At 41.0% G+C, this 13,505-nt stretch overlaps 1 protein-coding gene across 1 annotated transcript; it reads left to right on the top strand.

The window, feature by feature from the left end:
- Positions 1-8,747: 8,747 nt before the first annotated feature.
- On the top strand, positions 8,748-10,563 carry LOC106567347 (urotensin-2). Its single transcript, XM_014136485.2, has 4 exons — positions 8,748-8,955; positions 9,628-9,753; positions 9,867-9,910; positions 10,031-10,563. The coding sequence occupies exons 1-4, from the start codon at positions 8,853-8,855 to the stop codon at positions 10,142-10,144; spliced, it is 387 nt and encodes a 128-aa protein (XP_013991960.1). The 5' UTR covers positions 8,748-8,852; the 3' UTR covers positions 10,145-10,563.
- The last annotated feature ends 2,942 nt before the right edge of the window (positions 10,564-13,505 follow it).

The following is a 13,505-nucleotide window of genomic DNA, read 5'->3' as shown; positions in this document are numbered from 1 at the left end:
ACACCCTCTTCTCAGCCTTTCCTCCCACCATTTCTCATCTGTTTCTCACACCATCATCAGCCATCTCTGGATATCACGTTGTACTCCTTTATGCATGCTATAGACCTCTCTACTCTATACAACATTCAACTTTTAAATCTCTTTTAAATTTGCTCTGTTGCTGCAAAGTCCTTAAATATTCCTCAGGTCAAAATTGAGACCATCGTCTGAGCCTATTGCAATGGGACACTATCATTCCAATTAAAAACTAAATAGACTTTATTAAAACATGCTCTTTGAATGGCAATAAAACTGAGATTAATTAGATGGCCATTGACATATACAGTCTGTAAATCACCAACAAACAAATTGTTTGGCCTTCCAACAGTAAAGTAAATGTCACCGGTTGCTTCCGTCACCCTCATTATCATACGAGAGGCCAGGGGACTGACGTCAGAGACCTCTAATAAAACATTTAAAAATGAGGACATACGTCAGTACGTTTGTTGGAAAATGTTACCTTCTAATGAACACACCCCCACTTGTCTCTCCAGCGTCTCAGCCAATGGCTACGTCTGCCAGTGTCTAGGCCTATTTGGTATTGACGCACACATAAAAAAGGGTTTATTGCAGGACTAGGCAAAAGTGAAAGCCCAAATATAACATCCTGCCAGAAGAAGGCCATTGAACAGTTTGAGAATCAATCAAACTGATTAAATGACCCATGGCAAACCCTGCTCTGACTTAAACTGAATTCAAATGTCATCTGGGCCAATGGGCCTTCTGGAGGCGTATAAAATCCTTTATAGGCATACAGTGCCTTCAGAAAGTATTCATACCCTTGACTTATTCCAGATTTTGTAGTGTTACAGCCTGAATTCAAAATGGATAAAATTGACTTTTTTTCTCATCCATATACACACAATACCCTACAAGAGGCATGTTTTTAGAAATTTTTGACAATTTATTGAAAATGAAATACAGAAATATCTCATTTACATATGTATTTACACCCCTGAGTCAATACATGTTAGAATCAGCTTTGGCAGCGATTACAGCTGTGAGTCTTTATGAGTAAGTTTCTAGGAGCTTTGCACAAGTTGGTTGTTGATCATTGCTAGACAGGCATTTTCAAGTCTTGCCATAGATTTTCAAACTGTAACTAGGCCACTGAGGAACATTCAATGTCGTCTTGGTAAGAAACTCCACTGTATATTTGACCTTGTGTTTTAAGTTATTGTCCTGCTGAAAGATGAATTTGTCTCCCAGTGTCTGTTGGAAATCAGACTGAACCAGGTTTTCCTCTAGAATTTTGCCTGTGCTTAGCTCTATTCCATTTATTTTTATCCTAAAAAACTATTTTAGTACTTGCCGATGACAAGCAGCATACCCATAACATGGTGCAGCCACCACCATGCTATGAAGAGTGGTACTCAGTGATGTGTTGCGTTGGATTTGCCCCAAACATAACGCTTTCTATTCAGGACTTAAAGTTAATTTCTTTGCCACATTTTTTTGCAGTATTACTTTAGTGCCTTATTGCAAACAGGATGCATGTTTTGGAATATTTTTATTCTATACAGGCTTCCTTCTTTTCACTCTGGCATGTAGGTTAGTATTGTAGAGTAACTACAATGTTGTTGATCCATCCTCAGTTTTCTCCTATCACAGCCATTCAACTCTGTAACTGTTTTAAATTCACCATTGGCCTCATGGTGAAATCCCTGAGCAGTTTCCTTCCTCTCCAGCAACTGGCTTAGGAAGGACGCCTGTATCTTTGTAGCGATTGGGTGTATTGATATACCATCCAACATGTAATTAATTCACCATGCTCAAAGGGATATTCAATGTCTGCTTTTTTATATGTATTTTTTATCACCAATAGGTGTCCTTCTTTGCGAGGCATTGGAAAACCTCCCTGGTCTTTGTGGTTGAATCTGTGTTTGAAATTCACTGCTCGACTGAGGGACCTTACAGATAATTAATTGTATCTGGGGGGTACAGAGATGAGGTAGTCATTCAAAAGACTTGTTAAGCTAATTTTTACTCCTGACCTTGTTTAGGCTTGCCATAACAAAGGGGTTGAATACTTATTGACTCAAGATTTCAGCTTTTCATTTTTAATTAATTTGTAAAAATGTCTAAAAACATAATTCCACTTTGACATTATGGGATATTGTGTGTAAACCAGTGAAAAAAACGAAATTTAATCAATTTTAAATTCAGACTGTAATGCAACAAAATGTGGAAAAAGTCAAGGGGTGTGAATACTTTCTGAAGGCACTGTATCTCCATAACTTTGATTCTCATTTTCTTCTGTTGTAGTACGATCTTAATTTCATCACCCTGTTGCAGGATAAGTGGGGTTTAATAAGGCTTCTGAAGTTTGTAATTTCCACTTTTAAATTTCAGACTTGATTTTCCCTTACAAAAAATCTATCAACCCCTACAAAAATGTCAATGAATTATAATCCACATTTCCTGTTGCTGCAGGATTTTTTTCCTGCTCTAGCAAACTGGCTCAAATTAAGATCCTACATCTGTAGGACATATCAGTCAGATATTGTATTGTAGTATAAATATCAAAATGAATATAAAGATTTTTTTATGTGTTATACTGTATGTGTTAAATGTGATTTACTTTAAGAGAAGTTTGCATACATTTTAACATCAGCCCCAGTGCAACTCAGGGGGAATTCAGACCTCAGTTACGCGCATGTAAATAGAACTTAATTCCCTTTTCATGCACTTTTCTCCCTAACCATTTCCCTGTTTCTCTGCTAGGTTTTATGGGTATTATGACACCTCCACTGTGGAGCTCTATTCCACCACCTCTTTGCGCGAGGAAACTATAAATAAAGTCGAGCAACCTCTCGGTTTCAAGTGGAAAAACATCTTATTTTCAGATAGAAATAACACCATTCTCCATAAGAGCTATTGATAAGAGTTAGGTAAATGAGTAATCAGTTTGCATAGGGGGATAGTAAATAAATGACAATTGTTATAGATACATTTTACCTTATGATCGCTGGAGACAAATGTGAAACCAGTCATATGGCAGCAAACTGAAGCATATAACCATGACAGGTAGGTTATGTGTCCCCCGTTTCCAGAGTGAAATATTAAATGCTGTGCCTTTATGCAGAATCTAAATTGTATAGCCCTATAACTTAAAGGGATGAATCTTGGAGATGCAAGCCAAATTAGACGACAAGCCAACATTGTGCAGAGTGACAGTTGAGCCAAATTTCACCTTGTGCACTCTATAATGTTTTAATTTCACAATTTTTTTAAACAATTTGTATCATGTTAAATATTAGCTACTATTGATAGCCACCATCATTAATACCCACACACATTTTTAACTCTCACTTTAGTGTTAGTTCCCTTCAATTTGTAGTCTACATTTGGCATCATTCCATTACATTCAATTGTTCCCGTTCTTTCCTCTGTCACGTGCATGTGGTTGATCCTGAGGTTTGCTAGCAATAGTGGATAATATTTAACATATTACAAGTTGTTCAATAATTTGGGACATGTAGCCCACACCTAAAATAAGGGCTGTGTTTCGTGTAGGTTTACCCTGGCGTGACGTTTTGAAAACCGTGTGAATCTCTCTAGGACAAGGTGACTTTTACCAATATATTCACCTGTACACAATTCACCCACAAAAACAAAGCCTGGCAGTCAACTGGACTGGACCGTTGTCATATCAGTTCTATGATCAGTTAGGATTAGGGAAGATTAACATTTTATAGGAATATTGGTCAACACTTATTGTTGCAGTTTTCTCCCCTTCTAGTATTTAATGGATTGATCAACTGAATGGCAACTTTCAGGATTAACCAAATCACTGTGTTGTTGATTCACCAGTATATTCTGTGTGTAAAGACTCTCCAAACCTGTTTTTTATGAAGTAGGTAGATTCCTAAATACACTGAACAAAAATATAAACGCAACATGTAAAGATTTGTTTCATGAGTTGAAATAAACGATCCCAGAAGTGTTCCATATGTGTTTACATCCTTGTTAGTGACCATTTCTTATTTGCCAAGATAATCCATCCACCATTGACAGCAGTAGCATATCAAGAAGCTGATTAAACAGCATGATTATTACACAGGTGCACCTTGTTCTGGGGACAATATAAGGCCACTCTAACATGTGCAGTTTTGTCACACAACACAATGCCACCGATGTCTCAAGTTTTGAGGGAGAGTGCAATTGGCATGCTGACTGCAGGAATGTCCACCGGCGCTGTTGCCAGAGAATTGAATGTTAATTTCTCTACCATAAGCTGCTTCCAACATAATTTTAGAGAATTTGGCAGTACGTCCAACCGGCCTCACAACCGCAGACCACGTCTAACCACGCCAGCCCAGGACCTCCATTCCATCTTCTTCACCTGTGGGATCGTCTGAGACAAGCCACCTGGACAGCCGATGAAACTGTGGGTTTGCACAACTGAATAACTTCTGCACAAACTGTCAGAAACGTCTCAGGGATGCTAATCTGCATGCTTGTCATCCTCACCGGGGTCTTGACCTTACTGCAGTGGGCAAATGCTCACCTTCGACGGCCACTGGAATGCTGGAGTAATGTGCCCTTCATAGATAAATGCCGGTTTTAACTGTACCGTGCAGATGGGAGATGAGATCCTGAGGCCCATTGTTGTGCCATTCATCTGCTGCCATTCACTTGTTTCAGCATGATAATGCACGGCCCCATGTTGCAAGAATCTGTGTACAATTCCTGGATGCCGAAAGTGTCCCAGTTCTTCCATAGCCTGCATACTCACCAGACATGTCAACCATTGAGCATGTGTGGGATGCTCTGGATCGACGTGTACGACAACGTTTTCCAGTTCCCACCAATATCCAGAAACTTTGCACAGCCATTGATGAGGATTGAGACAACATTCCACAGGCCACAATCAACACTATCTGTTGCGCAGCATGAGGCAAATGGTGGTCACACCTGATACTGACTGGTTTTCTGATCCACGCCCCTACCGTTTTTGAAGGTATCTGTTACCAATATATTCGTGAAATCCATAGATTAGGGCCTAATAAATGTATTTCAATTGACTGATTTCGTTATATGAACTGTAGCTCAGTCAGATCTTTGAAATTGTTGTATGTTGCGTTGATATTTTTGTTCAGTGTACGTTCGTAACCATAAATAATCTACAAGATTAGAGAATTTTTGAATCTACCAATTGCTGCTGAAACGGAGATATGCATATGGCTATATTTTGATGGCTTTCTTTCATTGATTACATTTACATTTTAGTCATTTAGCAGACACTCTTCTGAACCCGTTCTCTATATATATTATTGAGTCTGTTTGAGAAAATTCTAATTAAAGGTACACACTGTATTTAAAGGGATGGCTTTTGATAAATGTACTGAAAACCCCATTAAATGAAAACTCCATGAGGAAATCTGTTGGAAGGCAAGTGGGAGGGTTTTCAGCGGTTAAAAAATGAAGAAGAAAATGATGTTTTATTGTGACATACTCAGTGTGCGTAAGGGAGCCACTCCTAAGAGCTTGTTGTGCACCTGTATAAGTCTGAATACCAAAATACTGAGAAGTGCCCGTAGGAAAGGCGTTCATTTACTAAATCTGAATCGGGCCCTTGATGAATAGTCCAAATAATCCAATGTGAGACAACAACATGACACCTCCACCAAGAGAGTAACATTGACTGATATTCATAAACACCTCAATCCTCATGTAGTGGACAGTGGGGTGGGTTGAGCCAAACGGGTAAATTGAGCCACCCTTGTTTCTAGGAAACCATACACAAAATGAATAATCTGACCAAATATTATACCAAAAAGAGGTAAGTTAGGTTGAAAAAACACATTTTCACCAAGTTAAATGAATTCATTATGTTAAGAGGTTTCATGATTCGTGTATCTAAATCAAAGTAGATACTTTTAAGATTGTTCTATAAATCAGTTGGGGTCTCTATACGCTTCAATATGAGGTCTTAAACCTAGCATGAAAGTGAATCCTGTGTGGGCTAATTAAGTAAGTTGAGCCAATGGCCATGGGGTGAGTTGAGCCAATGGCCATGGGGTGAGTTGAGCCAATGGTCATGGGGTAAGTTGAGCCAATGGCCATGGGGTAAGTTGAGCCAATGGCCATGGGGTAAGTTGAGCCAATGGCCATGCGGTAAGTTGAGCCAATGGCTGAGCCAATCGCAAGTTGAGCAAATTTTCTTCCCAGGCGTAATGCAAGGCATTATTGCTGGGATACGACGTAACTACCGGCCTGGACTATGTTCAAAGTGTTAAAAAAAGCACAAAGTGTTTGTTTGGTGTTAAGCCAGTGTTAAAATATGATTAAAATTATTAAAAGACAAAAAAGTGATTGTGATTGTGGTAATATTTCATTCAGTACAGAAATGTGTAGAAGGCTTAATTTACCTTGTCCCATGGCTAAACATACCCTATACCCGGACAAGCTATGTTTTATAAACTGTTATGTTTACATTAATTCTGATTACTTCCAGGAATACACAACATCCTGAAATCGGAAGTTTACATGCACCTTGGCCAAATACATTTAAAAAATTTCACAATTACTGACATTTAATCCTAGTAAAAATTCCCTATTTTAAGTCAGTTAGAATCACCACTTTATTTTAAGAATGTGAAATGTCAGAATAACAGTATTGCGAATTATTTATTTCAGCATTTATTTCTTTCATCACATTCCCAGTGGGTCAGAAGTTTACATATTAGTATTTGGTAGCATTGCCTTTAAATTGTTTAACTTGGGTCAAACGTTTTGGGTAGCCTTCCACAAGCTTCCCACAATAAGTTAGGTGAATTTTGGCCCATTCCTCCTGACAGAGCTGGTGTAACTGAGTCAGGTTTGTAGGCCACCTTGCTTGTACACACTTTTTCAGTTCTGCCCACACATTTTCTATAGGATTGTGGTCAGGGCTTTGTGATGGCCACTCCAATACCTTGACTTTGTTGTCCTTAAGCCATTTTGCCACAACTTTGAAAGTATGCTTGGGGTCATTGTCCATTTGGAAGACCCATTTACGACCAAGCTTTAACTTCCTGACTGATGTCTTGAGATGTTGCTTCAATATATCCACAAAATGTATCCTTCCTCATGATGCAATCTATTTTGTGAAGTGCACCAGTCCCTCCTGCAGCAAAGCACCCCCACAACATGATGCTACCACCCCTGTGCTTCACGGTTGGGATGGTGTTCTTCGGCTTGCAAGCCTCCCCCTTTTTCCTCCAAACATAACAATGGTCATTATGGCCAAACAGTTCTATTTTGTTTCATTAGACCAGAGGACATTTCTCCAAAAAGTACAATCTTTTTCCCCATGTGCAGTTGCAAACCGTAGTCTGGCTTTTTTTATGGCGGTTTTGGAGCAGTGGCTTCTTCCTTGCTGAGCGGCCTTTCAGGTTATGTCGATATTGGACTCGTTTTACTGTGGAAATAGATACTTTTGTAGGTGTTTCCTCCAGCATCTTCACAAGGTCCTTTGCTGTTGTTCTGGGATTGATTTGCACTTTTCACACCAAAGTACGTTCATCTCTAGGAGACAGAACGCGTCTCCTTCCTGAGCGGTATGATGGCTGCGTGGTCCCATGGTGTTTATACTTGCGTACTATTGTTTGTACAGATAAACGTGGTACCTTCAGGTGTTTGGAAATTGCTCCCAAGGATGAACCAGACTTGTGGAGGTCTACAATTTTTTTCTGAGGTCTTGGCTGATTTCTTTAGATTTTCCCACGATGTCAAGCAAAGAGGCACTGAGTTTGAAGGTAGGCCTTGAAATACATCCACAGGTACACCTCCAATTGACTCAAATGATGTCAATTAGCCTATCAGAAGCTTCTAAAGCATTACATCATTTTCTGGAATTCTCCAAGCTGTTTAAAGGCACAGTCAACTTAGTGTATGTAAACTTCTGACCACTGGAATTGTGATACAGTGAATTATAAGTGAAATAATCTGTCTGTAAACAATTGTTGGACAAATTACTTGTGTCATGCACAAAGTAGATGTCCTAACCAACTTGCCAAAACTATAGTTTGTTAACAAGAAATTTGTGGAGTGGTTGAAAAACGAGTTTTAATGAGTCCAACCTAAGTGTATGTAAACTTCAGACTTCAACTGTATATGTAGATATCTTTGTTAGAAAGAGTACTATATTTCCCTTGATGGAGTTATGCTGAATGTAAAAATTCGCTCACCTTACCCCACTCTCCCCTAAATAACCTCCCACTAACTGCTTTCAATGCATTGAACAGCGACCAATGAGTCCTGTGTTTGGATAGGAAGCTGGGGTGAAGGAGCTAAATGCTATTCCATAAAGCCTGCAAGTCACGCATTGAGTCGGTTAATTTGATGAATGTGAAGTCACAGAGCATGTTGATTAATGAATAAAATAAACAGCCATTTGTCTGCCCTAGTCTATCCACCTGATCCCCCTCCACAGGCAGATGAGAGGAGGGCGTTCTGAACACCTGGGCAAATCCAATTTACGGATTCAGTAAAACTAGTCAATCAATCCACCGGGATGGTAAAATAGGTCTTTGGCCCTGACGCATAGACCCACGGTCCTTTTTATAGTTCCCAATAACTCACCTGAGTGACTGGATGTTGATTTATCATACAGAGAGAGAGAGAGTGTGAGATCAGATGGGCCTATGGTAGTGTCACCCTATTGTGGTGACACTAAGGACGGAGTGGGGACGTGAGGTGGAGTGGGGGCAGTCGATGGGGTATATAACCTATTGGGGGACAGAGCAGAGAGAAGACCACTCTCTCCAGACCTCAGGAGGACCCATCACCCACCCAGAAGACCCAGACACAACCGGCCCGTGGAGATTATGTGTAACCTGCTCCTATCATGGACCTTCCTGCTGGTAGCCTCAGGCTCGCTATTGGCCCATCCCATCACAGACTCTGCAGAGATGTCCTACCTGGGTCCTGGTGAGTACCAGATCCTCCACCCTTATAAACGTACTCCTCAACAGGCCAAGCTGCTGGGAAAGGCTGTTGTACTATGCTGTTGTACTATGAGGTTTTTAGGCAGGGTAGTTCAATAGTCACAGATGTAATTAAGGCCTGTGTGAGTCTTAATTAAACTTCAATCTTGAGGATTACAAACAAGTTGTAATCAGTGACCTTCTGTTATGGTATAATTGCTTTGAGACCTGGTTGATTGTGTCTGAGAACTATAGCAGTGTTAGTATTGAATGTGGAATATGATGTTTGCTTATGGTGGCAATGTTCCATTCACTTTTAATGCCATCAAAGTGTCGCTGCTTCTTAGTTATTAGTCATTAATCATCATGGTTGGACTAACATAAACACAACTGTACCTTTATCATCAATTATTCAGTGGAGAGTGAAGAGCCAGAGTGTATATCTAGACTAGATTGCTGCGTGTTGACTGTGTGTTGACTATGTGTTGACTGTGTGTTGACTGTGTGTTGACTGTGTGCTGACTGTGTGTTGACTGTGTGTTGACTGTGTGCTGACTGTGTGCTGACTGTGTGTTGACTGTGTGTTGACTGTGTGCTGACTGTGTGCTGACTGTGTGTTGACTGTGTGTTGACTGTGTGCTGACTGTGTGTTGATTGTGTTTTCCTCTGTGCTCAGTATCTCTGGAGGATGGTGGTGCAGGTAGTCCAGACGAGCTGTCTTTCTCTGAGCAGACATACCTCCCCCAGTCTGGCCCTGGACTCAGATACTCATCCCTACTGTCTGGAGATCTCAGCAGAGATGGTGAGATCACACAAACTAGTTGGACCCCTGCCTAAACAGTTACATCACAAATGTATAGACTGTAATACTTCATTTCAAGAGAAATATTACAACTCACCCTTCGTCTCCCTCAGGTCTCAGTGCAGCTGGACTACTACCAAGACAGATGAAGACAGATGTGAGTTTTTAAACTAATAGAAGATAAGAAGCATATATTGAGATACTATCATGTTTTGTTTTGGGAACACCCGTTCCATGACTCATGAAGTACTACAGCTGTAATTCTTCTCTGTTTCAGGTGTTGCTGGAGAAACAGAGTCACCTAAGTCCCGTCAGTCGCTTCTTTGGCATCAGGAAGCCATTCAGAAAGAGAGGAGGCAACTCAGAGTGTTTCTGGAAGTACTGTGTCTAACACAATCAACCGTCCTTAGAGAAATGCATTCCCACCGTACATTATGACAAAGAGATGGGGCTTGTACTGAGACACAACCCCTCTATTGCACACGAAAAAGCATACACATACGCACATTTGTAAATTCACACACACACACACACACACACACACACACACACACACACACACACACACACACACACACACACACACACACACACACACACACACACACACACACACGAACGCACACAGGAAGGCACACATACACGGATGCTGCACGCAGACAGTGATGGACTGAATCGATATCCCACAGGTTGATATATTCTACAGTAGAGTTGAGGACTGTTTAGTTTTGATGCAGTTTTCTATATTTCCCTGTCATACCTGTATGTTTAAAATATTCATAACTGTTTGATGTTGCAACGTGACCAGGATGAAGAACTAAATGGCTATATATTAAACAGAAATAAAATCTTCTATTTGGAAAAGCTTTTGGTTGGATGTCTGGTCCCTAAAAAAAATGTCTGTTTTTAAAAGAGATTTGAATTGTTTTTCAACATTCAATGACTCATTGAACTACCAAATGCAATTACGCACCGTCTGTGACAAAACAATAATGGAAAAGACGTGTAAGAAGAACATGATATAATATCTACATTAGTCTTTATTTCAATCATAAGGGTATGTGGTTCAGTGTAGAGTACATGCAAATAAGTCCTACTGTTTACTGTAGTTCTGAGAAGCAGATATTTCGAATATCAGATGAATTAGTAAATGATACGGAGGTATAATGTCATTGTGTTGCAAGGCCATCGACCCCGGAAACAGTCCATCCACTCCACTGGAAAAGCAGATATAAACTATTGGAACCAAGACTAAAAAATAACTGATATTGACACAAGATGGAGGGAGTGTTGGAACATAACTAATGAAATTACAGTTAACGAAAATGTACGCTTAATCCGGTATAAACTAATGTATATCATTTATTTTACAATAAACAAAGTTCACCAATTCTACAGCACAAAGGCAGAGTCATGTCTTAAGTGTAAAATGAACAATGACTCAATAATTCATGGCTTCTGGGATTGCTTTAAAGTCCAGAAGTTATGGGCGGAGCTAGAAAGTGGAAAGTTGTCTGTCGGGAGTTTTACAACGTAAATGTACTTTTAATCCGTCTATCTGCATATTTCAAGACACGGCATATGAAGGTGCAGTGAAATACACAATAGTTTGGACCATACTTTTCTCGTCAATCATTTTGAAAAACAAACGTTTACTTAAAAACTGGGAATCAAATGATCCTTCATCGTTAAGACAGTGGAAGAATCAAATGCATTATTATTTAGATATTGAAAATGTGTGGGCGATAGAGAAAAACAGAATAGCACCATTTGAGGCCATACGGCATAGAGTCTTACAAGCACTGGAGAAAGATGCGGTGGGAACATGTGGGTCTAGGCGGGTGTGATGTCGTTGATGTTTGTGTGCGTCTGTCTGTTGTCTTTTGTCTGTATATGTTAATATTTCTTTTTTTAAAGGGAAAAAATGAAAAGCAGGTTGAGACTTTGTTGTAGACTTTCTGGACAATGGAAATATAAAGAGGTGGAGGGAAGAATGGAGGGAGAGAAGGAGAAAGAGACATTCTAAGAGAGAGAGAGAGAGATCGTGAGCAGGAGAGAATATGCGAGAGAAACAGAGAAACAGAAACAGAGAGAGAGAGAGAGTCATTAACAGTAATTAAAATCAAGATCCTCTTTAATATGCATGGTGGTTGGACCACTTACAAGTAGACATTACATAATACAAGTACAACATTAATATTATTTGTTGCTATGTTTGTCTTTCTGACCTGCTGCTGAGAAAGGCCTTTTGTATATAGAGACACCCAGCCTTGGGAGATCTCTCTTCTGCTAAGCATTGTGCCATGCTTCATCCTCACTGGTTGTCTCCAGCATGGTCCCCTCTTCACCTGCTGGCACCAGAGAGCCCAATGACTGGAGGAGCACTAAAAGCTACGAGATAGAGGCATGGACGGCAAGGGAGGGAGGGAGGGAGGATGGGAGGGAGGATGGGAGGGAGTAAAGAAGGGAGGGGGAGTATGGGAGGGAATAAAGATGGGAGGGGGATAATGGGAGGGAGTAAAGAGGGGAGGGAGAGAGTATGGAGGGAGTTAAGAAGGGAGGGAGGGAGTAAAGAGGGAGCATGGGAGTATGGGAGGGAGAAAAGAGGGGAGGGGGAGTATGGGAGGGGGTAAAGAAGGGAGAGAGGAGAGAGTATGGGAGGGAGTAAAGAAGGGGAGGGAGGAGAATGGGAGGGGTAAAGAGGGGGTTGGGAGTATGGGAGGGAGTTAAGAGGGGAGGGGGGAGTATGGGAGGGAGTTAAGAGGGGAGGGGGAGTATGGGAGGGAGTTAAGAGGGGAGGGGGAGTATGGGAGGGAGTTAAGAGGGGAGGGGAGAGTATGGGAGGGAGTAAAGAGGGGAGGGGGAGTATGGGAGGGGTAAAGAAGGGAGGGGGAGTATGGGAGGGAGTTAAGAGGGGAGGGGGAGTATGGGAGGGGTAAAGAAGAGAGGGGGGAGTATGGGAGAGGTAAAGAATGGAGGGGGGAGTATGGGAGGGAGTTAAGAGGGGAGGGAGGAGTATGGGAGTGAGTAAAGAGGGGAGGGGGCGTATGGGAGGGAGTTAAGAGGGGAAGGGGGAGTATGGGAGGGAGTTAAGAGGGGAGGGGGAGTATGGGAGGGAGTTAAGAGGGGGGGTATGGGAGGGAGTTAAGAGGGGAGGGGGGAGTATGGGAGTGAGTAAAGAGGGGAGGGGGAGTATGGGAGGGAGTAAAGAGGGCAGGGGGAGGAAGTTATTTGCCTATGTAACGTCTTTACACAAGCTACAGCCAATAATCCATTTATTAAAACAGTTCTAATAGACTAACACTGTGTTCCATGACATATTAAACCAGAAACCTGTTTAATATGTCATCTGTGTTCATAAACAAGATTTGAGTCAGGATCATCTCAGTCTTTGAATCTGTCTGCAACGGCTTGCCATCACATATCCAGAGGGACAGCACCAACAGTCAGCATTCACAGCTTCATCTCTTCTTTGATATAAAGAGGAGCATCTCAAATGATCAGAGTCCTCATCACAAAGTATAGGTAAAATAGACATTCCCCATAGGCCTACTAACATAACTAAGATCAAGGCAGTAAGTACAATATAAACTTTCCCTTTCTAATACATTCAGTAGATAGAAGAACCCAATATAGTCCTGCCTGAGTCACCTGTGTGTTGTTGATTATCCTGAGTTCTTGCTGATTGCAGTAGTGAGTTCCACTGAAGTTAAGTGAAGCCTTGGTACCCCAACATTTGTTTTATAGTCTCC

The sequence above is a fragment of the Salmo salar genome, chromosome ssa13 (assembly GCF_905237065.1).
Source record: "Salmo salar chromosome ssa13, Ssal_v3.1, whole genome shotgun sequence".
Taxonomy (NCBI): Eukaryota; Metazoa; Chordata; class Actinopteri; order Salmoniformes; family Salmonidae; genus Salmo; species Salmo salar.
This window is presented reverse-complemented; position numbering and strand designations above follow the sequence as displayed.